Raw genomic sequence first — 18,929 nt, 5'->3', positions numbered from 1 at the left:
AGAGGCCACAAAAGTGAGAGGCCCGCGTACTGCAAAAAAAAAAAAAAAAAAAAAAAAAAAGAATTTGAGAGAATGTGGAGCATGGCTTGTTCTGAGAATCGGAGTGGTTTTAGGATGGGCCAAGCCTATGGCACACATGGGGAGCCCCAGGAGAATATGCTGAAAAGATAGTCATGTCCAGAGCATTGAGGCTTCTGTGTATTATCTGAGGAGGTTGAAGTCTATCCTGAAGTTCTACGAACAGCCAATGAGGATTTTTAAAGGAGGAGGAAGAAGATCAGTCATTCATTAAACAGGTAGTTAGTGAGCATTTTCTGTATCCCGAGCCTTATTTTAGGGACTGGGAATTTAGCAGTGAATAAGAGGAATAAGTCTCTTGCTCTTGTGGAGCTTGCACTCTTGAATCACATTTTTAAAGATCGTGCTATCAATAAAGTAAAGAATAGATTAGAGGCACAGGGACTAGTTAAAAAGTAATTAAATAACCCCACTCTGTGGTTACCTCCACTTCGTAGAAATTTTTTAAATTGCCTTTACCTATAGCTATAATGTCACAAAATTGAGAGTGAGAGTAGTGTCCTAGATAAACATCATTTATGCCAATTACGCTATGAATTTCAATTATCTACTACACTGTGTAAGCAATTTAAGATTATTCAGTTTCTTTTTTTCATGTTACAGAATCTGACAGCTCATAGTTATTTTTCAGAAATGTTGATCCTTAAAAGGAATCTAACAGATTTCCCAGGACTTAGACATATTACTTGGTTCTTCCTCTTTTCTTCATGTCTGTGATGTATAATTAATCATAGATTACTTCATTTTGTTTCATTTCATTTACAACATTTATGAGCTTCACTTTGTCAGAATGAAATGCTTGTCCCCTCCTTTCCTTTCCAAGGTGGCATAATTAGTGTTAGCATCTTTTTTAACAGGCTACATAAAGTTTAGTGGCTGGATTAAATCAAGTCATTAACATAATGTGCCACCCAATTTGCCCCCATCTCTCTTCGTTTCCAGGACATCAAAGTGCCATAGAGCACCAGTGTAATTGGGCCTTGCTGGCCTGTCAGATTCCGTCAGCCTGATGACTGCTGCTTTTACTAAAAAGCTTCTAGGCATGATAATTACTGGGGGTGGGGAGTCTGAGAAATGTAAAACTTTGGACATTTCTCTATGAATATTTTATTAATTTGAATAATCAGAAGTTAACAGTATCAATTTGATGTATAATACATTGATTAAAAGCCTTGTTTTAGGTCCTCAAAATAGACATCAAAACCGAAAATTTGCATCTGCCATAGCATTAAAAAAAAAGAATTATCAATCCTTCTTTCACATTATTCCTAATTTTACCATTTAAGCAATGCAGCTTTCAATTTTTATAACTAAATATATTGCCTTCAACTCACAGATTTCTTAAAGTGTGCCCACAGGTGAGAATGGGAGATCACAGGCTAAAGAGTAATGATCTTTTTTGTGCAATGCACATTTACATCTTTCTCCATTCCTACTAATAGCAGTTTTGTAAAAGCTGCCATATTCAATCGGACTAAAATGCAGTTCCACCTGGATGCCACGTTCTCTTGAACAGCATGAGCTGGCATTCCCAGGTGATCGCAGTAATGATGTCCAGCAAAATATATTTTAAAGCTTTGAAAAGCAAAATGCATAAAGCAGCTCACCACTTTTAGCACTCATGTATTATACGTTGTTAAATCACTTCAGAATCAAAGTTGATATCCTATCAGTGGGTAGAGTAAGCCCCTCCCACTGTTTTACATATGGAAGCTTAAGCTAGATAACCAGAAATGCTGGATTACTCTCCTGATATTAATTGTCTTTAAAACTATTTTTTATATTTTGTAACTTAATTATCTCTTACTAATATACCACGGACATCTTTCCATAGCAGTATACTCTATTTCTTTTTTTTGCATATGCATAATATTACATTGTATAGCTGTACCATATTTATTTAAATAAGCACCTTTTGGTGGACCCTTTGGTTTCTATCAGTTTTTGCTAATACAGACATTTCCAGATTAAGTGTTTTTGTACAGGACATTTTTACACAAAATGTGTAGAAATTACTGTTTCCTCATATCACACTTCTTGTCAAATTTATGCATAAGAAATATCTCACTGATGATTCCATTTAAAAAGAAGCAAACAAAAACGTCTATTTGTTCATACATAGTATATTTGTACATACATACATATGTATTTTTTTTCACACACACACACTGTATTTTATTTTTACAAGAGATAAATAAACTGACACCAAGCATTGTAAATGGATGACCACAACAAAAGCAACAATGATTGCAATTACCAAACACGAAACACACTCATACTATGTCATAATATTGACATTCAGTCCAGTAATCCTCCACTGTAACAGTTTCTTTACTTTGCAGTGAAAGACATCATGTATTTTTAAATTATCAGCACTCACCTGAGGTCTTTAAAAATCAACAAAAACATAATTTTGTGATCTCTTTCATTTATTCTGGTTCTAGGTGGTCATTTCTAAACGAAAGTATTTAAGTATGTTAACGTCATCTTATAACATCATATTTCAAATGACTGACTACTGTCTCTCCAAAGATGAAATATGAGGAACTCATAATTAGGCTCTCCAAAGATTTACTCTCTGAATCTGTATTACCCTTCTGCTGAACTCCACACTGTTCATTATTCTCTGAGAATATTATTTTTCTTCTATGGCCATCACATGCTCTTTCATTTCATGAAGTTTTTTCCTACAATTTTATGGCTACTTTATTTCTGAGAATATGCATTATTTCACATTGATATTTATAGACACAAAGACTTCTCCATAATTCCCTGAGAGTTTCAAGAACTCCTTCTTCTTTTTTTTTAATACCTAGATTCTGAAGCTCTCCACAAAGCATTGCTAAAATTGCATTTACATAAAAATCTACATCCATACATTTGTTCTCTACATCTGTGTCTCAACTTCTGCCCTACAAACCGGTTCATCTGTACCATTTTTCTGGGTTCCACATACCTGCGTTAATATACAATATTTGTTTTTCTCTTTCTGACTCACTTCACTCTGTATGACAGTCTCTAGATCCATCCACGTCTCAACAAATGACTCAATTTCGTTCCTTTTTATGGCTGAGTAACATTCCATTGTATATGTGTACCACAACGTCTTTATCCATTCGTCTTGTCGATGGGCTTTTAGGTTGCTTCCATGACCTGGCTATTGCAAATAGTGCTGCAGTGAACATTGGGGTGCATGTGTCTTTTTGAATTATGGTTTTCTCTGGGTATATGCCCAGTAGTGGGATTGCTGGATCCATACATATGTATTTTTATATGAGCATACAGATATAACATTTAGGTTTATGTAAGCAAAGAAAATGTCTGGAAGTATATAATCCAAATACTGTTAGCAATGAGTATCTCTGGGACATGGGTCAGGGCAAGGGTCAGCAAACTGTGGCCCATGTGCCAAATCCAGCCTTCTACCTATTTTTATAAATAAAGTTTTATTGGAGCACAGCACACTCATCATTTACATATTGTCTGTGGCCGCTTCACTCTACAAGAGCAGAGTTGAGTACTTGCAACAGAGACCATATAGCCTTCAATGCAAAAAATATTTGCTGTCTAGCCCTTACAGAAAAAAATTTGCCAGGCCCTGAGTTAAAGAATGGGTGGAAACAAGGAACTTTTATATTTTACTTTTTAGGATTTATATTGTTGGATTATTTTTAGTGATGAATATAGATTGCTTCTAAAAAGGAAATAATTTGTTAGCTAATTTTGTACTAAAATGTTAAATAATAACTAAAGAACAGTTTAATATGAATTATAGAAGCTTTTCTATAAATAGAAAGGGCCAACAAATATAGGGTGAATCTTTTCTGGTTTAGAGCAGTGGTTCTCAAAGTGTGGTCCTCAGACCAGCAGCATCAGCATCGCCTGAGAATTTGTGACAGATGCGAATTCTTGGGCCCCACACTAGACCTAATGAATCAGAAGCTCTGAGACTGGAGCCCAGAAATCTGTGTCTTGTCAAGCCTTTCAGGTCATTCTGGGGTGTGCTAAAATTTGAGAACCACAGCTTTAGGGAAAGGCAGTACTTCTCACCATGGCTGCATGTTAGAACCACCTAGGAAACATTTCTAAATGCCAGGACCCAGGCTCCACTCAGATCAGTTAGATCAGAATTTTGTTTAAAACTCCCCCAGTGGTACTGATGTGCAGCCAAAATTGAGAACCACTGTTCTATAACATCTGTTCTCAATGATGGTGAAAGTGGAATAGCATATCAAAATAACCTGAAATTGAGGGTCATTTTTAAAATTCTCTCCTTCCTTCACAGTACTGCCATAGTAAGCCACTTTTAATGATGAAAATGTGTCATATCCCTCAGGTGTATTAGGACAGGAAAAAATATTCCAATCATCGCTTTAGAACATGCGGTAACAAGCTTCTGTAATTTGCTGACCATTACAGATACAGTAATTTACATGGTATATAAGGGAGACAGTGTTCTAAAAATAAGCATTCTTAACCCTAGCACGAGTCTGATCTCCATCACTGAAGTTTTCACTATTTATATTATTTGTTCAACATAGTATCTTTTAACAGAACATATGAGAAAAGAAAGATTACTGTCACCAATGGAAACTGGATTAGGTTTGTTTTGTTTGTTAAAAACATTACCATTATTTGTGTGTGTGTGTGTGTGTTAATTCCCAATTTGGGAAGTGAAGTAGGGATCGAAAGTATCTCAGAAATAGTAAGCAGTTTGTCGGAAATATGTATTAAATTACTACTTCTGAATTAATTATTGTGTGTTAATTTTATAATGGTAGAGTATTCAACATTCAATGTATGATTTTTGTTGTTTTATGCTGTCATTTTATCTCAGCTGCTCAGGTGTCACTTAATAAATAAATAAATACTTAACTATTAAAACTATTAAAATGGAATAATCTCTGTAAAAAAAAAAAGAAAAAAACATTATTACTTCAACAGTCGGAGTTTCTCTTTACTCTTACTTCTCCCAAAGAGCTATTATTTTTTTAAAAATCAAAGACTTTTCAATCAAAACTTGTATGAAGAGTGGATTTGATTCCCAATCAAATTCCTTCTAAGTAGAAGCTTTGGAGCCTAGTGTGAGGTCTAGGCGACTTATTTTGAGTCTTTGAGATGACTACTGTGCCATCCCCCAGCCTGAAGAATAGAAGTTGTAAGAATCGCCATTAATCGTTATGCAGCCTACCCTAATTACGTGTGGCTCTGTCAGTACCAATGAATGGAGAGTTGGACTTTTTTTTTTATATAAATTTATTTATTTTATTTATTTATTTTTGGCTGCGTTGGGTCTTCGTTGCTGAGCACGGGCTTTCTCTAGTTGCTGTGAGCGGGGGCTACTGTTTGTTGTGGTGCCCGGGCTTCTCATTGCTGTGGCTTCTCTTGCTGCGGAGCACGGGCTCTAGGGTGCGTGGGCTTCAGTAGTTTTGGCCCATGGGCTCTAGAGCACAGGCTCAGTAGTTGTGGCGCATGGGCTTAGTTGCTCCGTGGCACGTGGGATCTTCCCAGACTACGGGTCAAACCCAAGCCCCTTGCATTGGCAGGCGGATTCTTAACCACTGCACCACCAAGGAAGTCCCAGTTTGACTTTTTGAACCAACTATTTTGAGCTTGTCGTAGAGCTCACTTCAATTAAACTTTTATTCTTAAAGGGCATAGACATAGATCATCACCTTCCATTTCCATTTTGTGCCTATTGTTTTGTTATAAAGTATCAAGTTCTACATACCTTGGCTCCTGTAGGTAGGCTTTAATTATATTTATTTACACACACATATACACATGGACAAAGTATTTTTATGCTGATAAAATAATACTCATGTAGGGCTTCCCTGATGGCGCAGTGGTTGAGAGTCCGCCTGCCGATGCAGGGGACACGGGTTCGTGCCCCGGTCCGGGAAGATCCCACATGCCGTGGAGCGGCTGGGCCCGTGAGCCATGGCCGCTGAGCCTGTGCGTCCGGAGCCTGTGCTCCGCAACGGGAGAGGCCACAACGGTGAGAGGCCCGCGTACCGCAAAATAATAATAATAATACTCATGTAAACTTATATAACATTTGGGAAGTAACTTGATAATCCTACGAAGTTGACTTTCTCATACCTATCACCCAGCAATGCCAAGAGGACCACTCACATAAACAAGAAAACATAAAAGGATGTTCAATGCAACATTCTTCGTAATAGCAAAAAATTTTAAACAACTTAATTGTTCATCAATAGAGAAATAAATAGACTAGAGATTATATAGACAATATAAATGGAATTCTATACAACAGTTAATATTAATGAATTAGATTTTAATTATAACCATGAATAAATCTCAAAAATATAGTATTGAGTGAAAAAATTGCAGAATGCTTAATAGACGATGATACCATTCATATAAAATCTAAAAACAGAAAATAATATGTTTTATATATATATATATATATATATATATATATATATATATATACATACATAGTAGAAAATATAAAAGCTTGTTTGGGAATGATACACACCAACTTCAGGATAGTGGTTACCTCTGGGGGAAATGAGGAAGAAGGGGAAAGCAATTGGGAGGGGGCGCTTTTCCCCGTATCCGAAATATTTTATTTCTTCCACAGTAACAGCAAAAAGATTTAAATCAGATACAGCAAAAAGGTAACATCTGTTTAAGATGTTGAGTACTTGAATATGCCAAATTATTTTCTTTATAGTTTAAAAAGTTAACGAAATGCTTATTCACTGTAGAATTAAGAATGAAATAAAACTCACGTGCAATCTCACCATAGTGAGATTTAAATCTAACTGACTGAAGCAAGTTCCAAACCTTTATCAGAGGCTATTCTCAGTTAAGCAATACTGTGTTTAAGGGCTGTCAAGTTGAATTAGTTTTTAGAAGCCTAACAATCCAACCCCATTGTGGCTGCTGTGATGGTTGAAACCAGAGGAAGAATTCAGCATGATCTTCTGAAGTACAACATAAAAAATTTAAGCATGCCAATAAAAGCCCAAGTAAATACTATAGAGAAATATGGCCTAAAATGTGAATTATAACATCAGTCAGGAAGCAGTAGTGGAATTGAGCCAAAATCATGAGAACTCTTAATGTTTTTTTTCTCTGAGAGTAATACAAGCTGTCATCACATTTCTAGATCATTCAATCACATAAAGTATAGTGTCCATCTATACAGACAACTAAAAAGAAGTTGCACACAGTTCTTATTTGAGTTATTTCTGTTACTGCTGTTCACAACAATCAGAAATTTTAAATGCTCTTTTTATATGTTGATGCTGACATCTCGCTAACTAGGGAAGCTAATAGGATAACTGGTGAAGAGGACAAAAACAGTACTGAGAAGTAGCATCACACCTAGTAACATGTTCACACGCATAGAAAAGAAACAACACAAGAAAAGCTCAAAGCCTATCCTGGCTGGCTAACCTATGTATGAGCAGGGTGTAATACAGAGGTATGACCAGTTGTATTCCTCTAATAATCCTGAACAGACATTATTCTGCATCCATCTAAAAGGCTGTATGCTTCAGTCACTGCCATTTGAAACAGTATATTGTTACCCGTTCCAATTCAACTAATTAAAATTTTTTTCAGTGTTTTATTATGAAAATTTTCAAACATACAGAGAAGTTGAGCTAACAACAGTACCCTACCCCTAGATTCTACAAAATTGATCGGTGTTTGTAATAGTATTGTTTAATTAAAATCTAGAATGGCAAGATTTCTATGCATTTTTCAACAGTTAATAATCACCAACTTCCCAAAACGTAGTAGATACAATAAATATTTGTTAAAGGTGAAAACACTAATAATTGCAGCCTCACATGTTTCTGGCAATATATAAAAGATATTCTGAATAGATAGAGGACATTCAGCATCCCTTGATTCTATATCATTAAGTATTTATTGAGAGCCAGATCCTAGAGAGGATGTTAAATAGCAAAAGATGAATAAGTTATGGTCCTGGCCTCCAGGAACTCACAGTCTACAGAGAGAGGCACATATGTAAACAAATCCATGCAATACAATGTGACTAAAAAGTGTAGTGAGGGCCCAGAAGAGGAAGCAACTCAGTCTTGGAAATCAGTAACGCTCTCATAAAAGGAGTACATATATGGCCCAGGGCCTCAGATAAGTGGAATTTTGTCTGATAGAGAAGATTTCAGATGCAAAAGCGCAGCAATATTAACAGTACACCACAGGTCTGGGGAAATGGCGAGAGTGTAGGGTAATAGGTTTTCAAGCAGAAAGGTGATATCTGATTTGTTTTTAGGGAAAGAACTCTGCCACCAGAAGAAGAGTTGAGGCTGCAGGCAAGCAAGTAGAGAGGCAGGAGTGCCTCACCTCTCTTACAGCCATGAGAATGGAGCCACTTATTTTTTGAGTGTGTACTGCATACCACACCAGTGATGCAATAAGCAAGATAATAGTCCCTCTACAACTGAACTTAGAGCCTCGTACCACCCACCTGTCTGCTTACAGTTCTGCCAACCAGTTATTTTTTATGATTCCTTCTGATTTCTGCCTTCTTACTCTATAAAACTACTTTCTAATACTAGGAAACTGTTGAATTAGTTCCTTCCTCAGATCATGTGAGAACATAAAGAAGGAGTTTCTCTAGAGATAAAAATGAGAAAAAAAAAAAAAAGAACACCACATCTTGTTCTGTGTTTATATCTCCAGTAGCTGACATAATGTTGAAATATCTTAAGCTTTCTGTAACTCAGTGAAACATTGAAATATTTAGGAAGTAAAGTGAACAGGAATGAGTGATCTATAGGATATGGTGGATGTGAAAATGGAGATTTGCAAGAATGGCTCCAAGGTCTCCTGGTTCTGGGTGACCAGGTGGATGGTGATGTCATCACCTGAGATAACAAATATCTAGAGGATGAATGAGACTGGGGGAGAGAAGAGATCATGAGTTCATTTCTGACAGTAAGTTGGAGTTGTCTGCTAGTCAGTTGATGTGCTTCTTAATCTTAAAAATCTTTGTATATAATCTAGTTGAACTTTTGCTTCACAGAGCCATGAGAACAACCAGAATTGTTCCAGTGTTGAAAAATAAGTTGGCTAGCCCAATTAGCCAAAATTTATAATGTTTAGAAATTGTTTCTTCAGGGTGTGCTTCCCTAGATATATACTGTTTGGAACTTATCCCTTTTTGGATTTATTTTCGCTTGATTCATGTAGCATCAAAGGCACAAAGAAATGATAACTAATAACTCTGTCAGTTAAGTTAGAGAATTTAAAAGGACATATGCTAGAGGTAATGAGGCTGGGTCAGGGTGGGGGGAATAACAGGAAAAAAAAGAAAAAAAAATCTAGACCAGAAAGAAGATAGACATCCTAAAAATAATTTTAAAGCCTTTTTTTTTTTTTTTTTTTTTTTTTGGTTAGTACAGTGGGTTTTCTTTTGCTTTATTTGGTTTCGGTATTTTGTTTGTCTGACTGTGATCCAAGTATCTACATTTATTTAGAATTATATTTTGTGTGTAGGCTTATTTGACAGCCCAAGTTCGTTCTTATAGTAATGCAAGTTTTCATATGGGGATTGTACAGTTAATATATTATTAATTTAAAAACCACTTAAATAAATTTGGTTCCCCTGCTATTTAAAAGTTAATTTGTCTCTTCACTGGGTTCTGTGATAAATTTTAAATTCCTCTCCTCACAATGTAGAAATAACCATGTATACCTCTTTTGCCTTTTCATAGCTATTTTCTAAAAATGATTCTTTTGTGCAGAAGCAGGAATGTTTTATGCTATTGTCATAACAATTCTAAGTTTGTCAAATTACAAGTTATGTAAAAGACTTAATTATGCACTGTGCTGCAGTTGAGCCAGAATTATAAAATATGTGTGTGCGTGCTATTTTGACAACCACAATACATTTTAAGGAAAAATAATATCATTTAAAATACTTTCTTTACCATGTTAGTCTTCGGCAAGCAGAGAAGGGCTTTTCTGAAGTGAGATTAGACAATAGAGCCAACTTCATTTTTTATGCACGTGAACGGAGAGGGCTTGAGGTTATTAGTTGAAACCGAGTAACCTTTCCAGGCTTTCATCTCTTTCTTTTCAAATTTGAATATGAAAAGCATATTCAAGTCAAAGACCATCACTTTAATGACATTTGGCAGTCATTTGATTTATTAGGTTTTAGAAAAAATTTTCCTTTAAATATTTCATCATACTATGCTAATCCTAGTAATATTGCCAGCTGCAGCCTTGTACCTGTATTAGTGGAGACAGAATGGTGTGGAATTTTCTCTGTCATCCTAGTAAAATTTCCATGAATCTACTGAATAATAAAATAACCTTATTGAAATATTCAGATTTAGGTTTTTAGTTAAAGTGTCTTAGAATACATAATAAAAGAAAATGTCTTTTGAAAGAAGGGGGTAGAATTACTTCATCAAATATTGAGGGGGTTTGCCAGCAATGGAAATTGTTCTTTATGGGAATATTTTTACAATAGGGTACCCATGCTTTTCAATTTGATTAATTATATTATATACTTTGAAATATCAAAATAGTAATCACTGTGGTAGATTTACATACTGATTTACATCTGACAATGAATTCCTAAAAGTTGGTTATATGAGCAGGTCTTGGTATCAGGATTTTCTATTATTATTTTAAGTTATATAATTTATAGTAGGATGCCTCTGAATTTAATAAAGAGAGATGTAGTAAGGGGGAATAAAGAACAAATTTTAAATTGTAAACATTTAAAATCAAATGTAAACATTTAACCGAGGAATTATCTTTGTGTGATCTAATTTTTAAGTCATAGTCTATCATTTGTTTTAAATTATTACTCAAGAAAACATATGTGACTCTCATATAATGTTTGTGACACCAAAATCTATTAAATAAGGATTGAGATGAAAATTACACAAATATATATTTTTAGTTAATTCTGTAAAAATGAGATAAAAATAAATTACAAGAAAATGTGTTAAATTCGATAAAAATTTTCTTTCTTTTGTTTGAACACTTACTACTTATTGAATGAAATATGTTATGGCAGAATATATAAGAGAATGAACTGTAGCCCTAGTTAATATGGATTCGTATAGCTACTTATGTTAGCATAGTAGCTATAAAGTATTCAACAGGCTTTGATCTCTGAATAACCAAAACTTTCTCAGGTACCGCAGAGTAAATAAAAGCAGTGATAAACATGTATTTCATTACATAGTTTGAAACAAGGCCAACTGGTACATGTCATTCTGAAAGTAATCGGAGATGAAGATCTCATAATCTTCATTCCTGATGGACTACTAGTGGGGTATTTATAGCCTCAAATGTAAATCAGGAGACTATTGCCATGACACTGTTAACTTCAAACCCTGGGGCATTAGAAGCTCATTCTCGCTCTCTCTGTCGTGAATAATCTATCATGTGTAACTAGACAGTAGGGTACAGTACCTTCCAAAAAAGAAATCAGTGAAGGCCACTGCCTTTATGTTTTATTTAAAATTGATAGTGGAAAAGAGTGAAGGATTTTTTGTTCGTTTTATTTGTTCTGTATCTTTTTTTTGTTTTTGCTCTTTTAACAGCCATCAGAAAAAATTCGGATTGAGATCATAGCTCTAAGCCTTAATGAGTCTTCAGTAACTGCAGATGATACTATCCAGCGACTATTCGTTGAGTGCCGATTCTACAGTCTTCCTGCTGAAGAGACACCTGTGTCACTTCCAAAACCCAAAAGTGGGCAGTGGGTCTACTATAACTATAGCAATGGTAGGTATGGTATTTATAATATAAACTTTTATCTATGAAGGAAGGAAGCCAAAGGAACAAGGAAAAAGTACATTTCTCTAATGTTCACATAAAATCATGAAAGTGTTGTCAGAATAGATTAATAAAAGTCAAACCTGTAGCATAAGGATTAAGAAATTAAATTTAAGGTACAGTTGGCGCTCTGTGTCCATGGGTTCCACATCTTCCTATTCAACTAAAATATGTTGGAAAATACTTTGGGAAAAAACTTCCAGAAAATTCCAAGAAGCAAAACTTAATTTGCCATGCATCAGTAACTATTTGCGTAGTATTTACATCTATTTACATGGTATTAAGTTTTATAAGTAATCCGAGATGATTTAAAATATACAGGAGGATGTGCACAGGTTGTATATGCAAATACTACACCATTTTATATAAGGGGCTTGAGCATCCTCAGGTTTTGATATCTGCAGGGGTCCTGTAACCAATCCCCCTCTGATACTGAGGGACAGCTGTAATGTTAAAATTAAAAGAAAACGAAAACAGTGGGAAAACAATGTTTCTAGATGTTCCTGCTATATCATAGAAAAATGCCACCTGTGTCTACAATTGAATTTAATCGAAAAATATGATATTTCAAGGAGAATAAAAGTACTAGTTTTTTATCATATGATTCTCACAATTTAATGGCCTAATTATTTCTGCGTTTCTGCTCAGTGTCATCACATAGATGTTTTTACAATATACATGTGTATCTCTCCCAGTGTCTAGATGCTCAGGATTTTAACTGAGTGATATAAGTTCTTACAATACCTTTTCATTTTTTAGCCCACACATCCCTTCAGAGCAGCAGGCAGGTTTTCTCTTTTAGGGCTTTACCTATCAGCTAGTTGATATGAAACTCTGCTAGCCAGTATAGACCCAATAGGCACCCTGTAAATTCTTAGATCAACCAACTTTAAGACGTTTTTAAGGACAGTATATATCAGTGTATAATTAGAGGGGAGTAAAAAGATCATATCAAGCTGCCATGACCCTAAGTTAAAAGTGCTTATTAGGTTCTTCAAAAACCCAGTATTAAAACAAACCAGCAAGATGGAGTGTTGCATTATCTTTAGCAAAACAGGCCATCTCATGCTAGTTGAACACCAATATTTTTTTCTCACCAGTTTTATAAATTTCATTTTAATCAACATGTATAATCATGCTATTATACCACTAGGATTACAAATGCTCATGGCTTGTTTGTTTGTTTTGCGATTGGCATTTTTAGAAACATGCTCATTGCTTGAGACAGTAATCATGAGTATCCAGAGATCTGGTCTAGTCTTCCTCGTATCTACAATTCTTACTAGTTATGAGAACTTGGGCAACGTGTTTCAATTTCGTGATTCCCTGTTTTATCTGTTGAATAAGGTGCTAAGAACCCTTCCAGCTCAGATTCTATAATTCTGTGATAACAGGTGGGTTGAGAAGTCACATGGGAAATAAGTAACGTGGTCAGGACAAGAATCTGACTTCTTCTTCCTATCATTGACTTGATCTAATAGAACATTTCCAAAAATATTTTCTCAAGCTTCCTAGAGATCGTTTAACTGCAAAGTATCAGAAAAGTTAGCCATAATTACGATATTATTAGTAATGAAAAAACTGTTTAGTCAACTAATTTTTTTAAATATTCCTCAATTTTTTTAAATTATTATTTCTTCTTCTTCTTTTTTTTTTTTTTTTTTTTTTTTTTGGCTGCGTCAGGTCTTAGTTGCAGCATGTGGGATCTTTCCTTGCAGCACGCAGGCTTCTCTCTAGTTGTGGCGCGTGGGCTCCAGAGCACGTGGGCTCTGTAGTTTGCAGCACGCAGGCTCTCTCGTTGAGGTGCACCAGCTCAGTAGTTGTTGAACATGGGCTTAGTTGCCCCACGGCATGTGGGACCTTAGTTCCCTGACCAGGGATCGAACCCACGTCCCCTGCATTGGAAGGCGGATTCTTTACCACTGGACCACCAGGGAAGTCCCTAGTCAACTAATTTTAACGAAGGTACCACCCAAGAAAGAGACAAGCTCTTCTGGTTTTTGTATTATTCGTTGTAAAGGGCAGTAGTAGACGGTTCGGTTGGACTGACCACGAAATTGTTTTTTAGAAATTGGTTGTACATTGAGACACTTGGCCATGCAGCAGAACAGAGGTTTCCATTTGCTTAAGGAGCAATGCAAATCATTCTTTGGATGAAACCTGTGATACATGCTCAAGTATCCTGAATTTTGTACATTCTCACATGGTGACCTAGGTCTGTTTGGGGCTTTTTGTTGGTTTATTGGTTGGTTGGTTGGCATTGATTTGGTTGTTTTAAATGTTTTCCTTTTACTGCAAGATACCCTACTATCTAAATGGTATTTTAAGAGTTGCTTATGTTTCTAATGAATTAGTCATTTGATAGCAACAAGAAAACCAGTAATCTATTAGAATTTAATTCATTAGAAGTGTTTACTGTACCTTTCTGCAGCTTCTATTCCTACCTATTGAGATTTGACTGTATAGAATTTTCAAGGTTAATTGAAAAGAATTTTAAGGATATTTATCTGGTGGGAAGGGAGAGGAATGTACTTTGTGCTTAGAAGCAAATTAATGCTGTTTTATATCTACTGTATCTGAAAAACTGAAGTCCTAGATCATCAGCAAATTTGAGAAATAACATTAACCTTGGAGAAGGTTTATTTTTCACTTAAGTAGGACATACTGAAAGTGTTTATTTTTAAATTACTCTGTTTGCATCTCCTTCATTGCAGGAGAATCTCCTTGAATCTTTGGTTAATAAGTAACTATCTCACTCATCTAATTATTGTAATGATTAACCATTCACTGGTTATTTGATATAAAAGGTCAATATAAATGTAGGCTTACATCTTCCAAATCTTATTAAATGTTAATGAAAGTAGTTTTATTTCCAAACTGACATTTTAAGGTTGAGACACAAAATTTAAAGGACAGTTAGTACATGCTGTCTCCTATTTGGACACCATACCAGGCGAGAGGTTAACCAAACCTTGCAATGATGTTTACCCTGCATTATGACTTGAATCTATTCAAAAGGGATTTGTATACTGAGGCCTAAATTAGGTACATAAAATGAGAGGTTTAGACTAGTGATCCCCAGGATTATTGATAGCCTAATTCAGTCTCTTTATTAAGAGGTGTTAATACCAGTTTCACCTACACAAAATATATATCTTTTTAGGGCTACTAATACTAGAAGAAAAAAGAAAAGAATCAACGTTGAATTAACTTGCTAGACACTGGTGGCAAGAACAAAACATTTGTATTTTACTGGGCTTGAAAAATTTGCTTGGAGAACGCTGAGAAAGCAAGAAAATAGTTTGGAAAAGAATAAGATTAATGGTAGGTCTACAGAACGTTGTCTGGGCTGAATAAAGTCTTCTAGGGAGTTGACAGTGGGAAGAAAAAAGATTAATGAAATCATCCAAAGTTTTTATGAGACTTATACAGATCTAGGCCTTTAGTCTCTGATCACTGAACGGTCTATCTGTTGGAACAATTAAAGTTTAATGCAGAAGATGAAAAGGATGCAGAACTTTAGATTTTGTTACTAATGGGAGGAAAAACTTGGCAAAGATAAGGACTGGGGGGATGATAACACTTTAAATAACACAAAAGTTATCTTCAAGGTTATCCACCCTTTATATAATTAAACCATCTGCATTTCTTCTGCCAAATGACATTGATAAAGAAAATAAGGATTTCTCCAGCCTGCAGAAGTGAGGGATGTGTTTTTAATGGTAGACAATTCAAGATCAACTCAAGTATTTGGACTACTGGTTTGTATCTTGTTTGAGACATATGCTTTCAGTAAATTTATGTCAAAATCTAGCAAGTCCTAAACAAATGTGATTTCTGATGAGAATGAAAGGTAAATAGTGTAACTTTTGGAGAGTTCTGATACATTTCATAATCACCAGAATTGCTTTTTAAAGGATGTATTTCAAGTTTTGAAATTGTAGATTTTTTTTAACCATCTAATTCAGAACACCAAATGGATGTCCTTGGGATCATGACCTAATTAGAGGTAACCAAAGTGTCTCTATCTCCCACATGTTTAACACACAAAAAAATGTTTACTAGTTCCTGATCCTTTTCAAAAATCAGGCAAAGGAGTGTTGGGCCCAAACGTTGGTTCTCAATGGTATCCTGACCAGCAGCAGCAGCAGCTGGGAAGATATTAGAAATGCAAATTCTCAGGCCCTACCCCAGACCCTCTGAATTAGAAATTGAAGGTGAGCTCAGTAATCTGCATTTTTAACATGTCCTCCAGGGATTCTGATGTGCATTAAAGACTAAGAGCCATTAGGCTAGATTAAGATCCCCAGTCTAGGCCTTGTTTGTGCAAGCAGGAGAGCTGTGTAGTTCTAACTTGGTACACTTTTGGAGAACCAAACTCATCAGCAAGTAGCTTGAGTTTTTTCAAAAAGGAATTTTTTTTTTGAAGTATAGTTGATTTACAATGTTGCGTTAGTTTTAGGTGTACAGCACAGTGATTCAGTTAAAGATAGATAGATAGATAGATAGATAGATAGATAGATAGATAGATAGACAGACAGACAGATATCTTTTTCAGATTCTTTTCCCCTATAGCTTATTACAAAATATCGAGTATAGTTCCCTATGCTATATAGTAGGTCCCTGTTGTTTATCTATTTTATATATAGTGGTGTGTATCTGTTAATCCCAAACTCCTAATTTATCCCTCCCCCTACCTTTTCCCCTTTGGTAACCATAAGTTTGTTTTCTATGTCTGTGGGTCTGTTTGTTTTGTAAATAATTCATTTGTATCTTTTTTTTTTTTTAGATTTCACATGTGAGTGATATCATATGATATTTGTCTTTATCTGGCTTACTTCACTTAGTATGATAATCTCTAGGTGCTGCAAATAGCATTATTTCATTCTTTTTAAATTCTGTGTAATATTCCATTGTATATATGTACCACATCTTCTTTATCCATTCATCTGTCAATGGACATTTAGGTTGCTTCCATGTCTTGGGTATTGTGAATAGTGCTGCAAGAAACATTGGGGTGTATGTATCTTTTGGAATTACAGTTTTCTCCGGATATATATCCCAGGAGTGGGATTGCAAGATCATATGGTAACTGTATTTTTAGTTTTTTAAGGAACCTCCATACTGTTCTCCATAGTGGCTGTACCATTTTACATTCCCATCAACAGTGTAGGAGGGCTCTTTTTTCTCCACACCATCTCCAGCGTTTATTATTTGTCGAAAAGGAATTTTTGAAAGTGTTCACTCAAGAGAACTGGTTAACACACCTGGACCAGATGTAAATATCTAAAGCAATATCCCTTTAAGAAAGAGTGAAAGGAGGGCGAGGTGGCCTCTCTTGATACAGTGATAGAATTCTCTCTCACGTCCCAGTCTGTGCTAACAACATGGTTGCAGCTTAAACAGCAGAAAGAGCTCTGGCTTCATGTGGAAGAAGGAGAAGGTATAGCATGGAGGTTAAGAAGGCAGGCCATGGGGCAGACCTTCCTGGATTCAAAGTCTAGCTCCAACACTTTCTAACTAGGTAACCTGAGGCAAATTACTTAGCTTCTCTGGGTCTGCTTAATCATCTGTAAAATGTGGGTCAGCATGGTTCTTAACAGATGCGATTGCAGTAAGGAAGGTATTGAGTGTAGTACATAGTACATAATAAACATCGCTCAATAAATGGTGGCCATCACTATTTTTGTCTTCGTTAAGAGAATAGGATATACAGTGTGCTGGTCAACTGGATGAAGCAAAGGTGTCACAACTATACCATTTTTTTACCAATTTCAATGGTAAAGATTTTTTTTTAAAAAGTTAAACATAGAATTGCCAAAGATTTAGCAATTGTACGTTTGGAAATGTATCCTAAAGAATTAAAAGCAAGGACTCTGACAGATGTTTGTACACCATGTTTATCACAGCATTATTCACAATAGCCAAAAGGTGAAACCAACCTAAATATCCATCAAAAGACAAATGGATAAACAAAATGTGCTGTGTTTGTATGTATGTGTGTGTATGTGTATATACACGCACATACAGGAACATTATTGAGTCTTAAAAAAGGTATGAAATCCTGGGCTTCCCTGGTGGTGCAGTGGTTGAGAGTCCGCCTGCCGATGCAGGGGACACAGGTTCGTGCCCCGGTCCGGGAGGATCCCACATGCCGCGGAGCGGCTGGGCCCGTGAGCCATGGCCGCTGAGCCTGCGCGTCCGGAGCCTGTGCTCCGCAGCGGGAGAGGCCACAACGGTGAGAGGCCCGCGTACCCCCAAAAAAAAAAAAAAAAAAAAAAAGGAATGAAGTCCTAACACATGCCATAGATGAACCTTGGAAACATTATGCTAATTGAAATAAGCCAGACACAGAAGGATAAATATTATATGGTTCTACTTATAAGAGGTATCTAGAATAGTCACAGTCATAGAGACAGAAAGTAAAATAGTGGTTACCAGGGGCTGAGAGGAGGAGTGAGTAGGAAGTTACTGTTCAGTGGGTGTGGTTTCAGTTGGAGATGACGATAAAGTTCTGGAGATGGATAGTGGAGATGGCTGCAAGACAGTGTGAATGTGCTGAATGCCACTAAGCTGTATGCTTAAAGATGGTTAAAATAGTAAATTTTATGTTATGTATATTTTATCACATTAAAAAATTTTTTTTCAAGCTGTTGAAATTCATCAGAACTGGTCTAGTTTAGTTGAAAGACTATTTGGATGCTAGACGTTGAATTCAGTCTTTTTTTTTTTTTTTTTAATCACTGAGATTACCCTTGTCTTCAAGCAGTGTAGACCACTATAGTTAACAACACTGTATTGTGTATTTGAAAGTTGCTAAGAGAGTAAAAAAAATTGTCACCATGTGAGGTGATGGATGTTAACTCACTATGATAAACATTTTGCAATATATACATGTCAAATCATTATGTTGTACACCTAATACTAATACAATGTTATATGTCAGTTATATCTCAGTAAAACTGAGAAAAATTATCACAAAAGAAATGTAGGCCACTATGGCTTAAAAGCTTTAGAACTCTGAAATCAGAAAGGATATGGTCTAC

At 35.6% G+C, this 18,929-nt stretch overlaps 1 protein-coding gene across 11 annotated transcripts in view; it reads left to right on the top strand.

Moving 5' to 3' along the window:
* RPGRIP1L (RPGRIP1 like) overlaps window positions 1-18,929 on the top strand; it is a 118,983-nt gene that overhangs the window by 67,332 nt on the left and 32,722 nt on the right. For all 11 annotated transcript variants that reach the window (XR_008615479.1, XR_008615478.1, XR_003676484.1 and 8 more), the window contains exon 23: window positions 11,649-11,832. Coding sequence is in view for 5 of the 11 variants with exons in the window: in XM_028477622.2 (XP_028333423.1) it covers window positions 11,649-11,832 (184 nt within the window). In the remaining 6 variants the exon portion in view is untranslated. The remainder of the gene's footprint in view (window positions 1-11,648; window positions 11,833-18,929) is intronic.

This window comes from Physeter macrocephalus, chromosome 17 (assembly GCF_002837175.3).
Source record: "Physeter macrocephalus isolate SW-GA chromosome 17, ASM283717v5, whole genome shotgun sequence".
NCBI classification, from domain to species: domain Eukaryota; kingdom Metazoa; phylum Chordata; class Mammalia; order Artiodactyla; family Physeteridae; genus Physeter; species Physeter macrocephalus.
The sequence above is the reverse complement of the archived record's forward strand: the minus strand, read 5'-3'. Positions and strand labels throughout refer to the sequence as shown.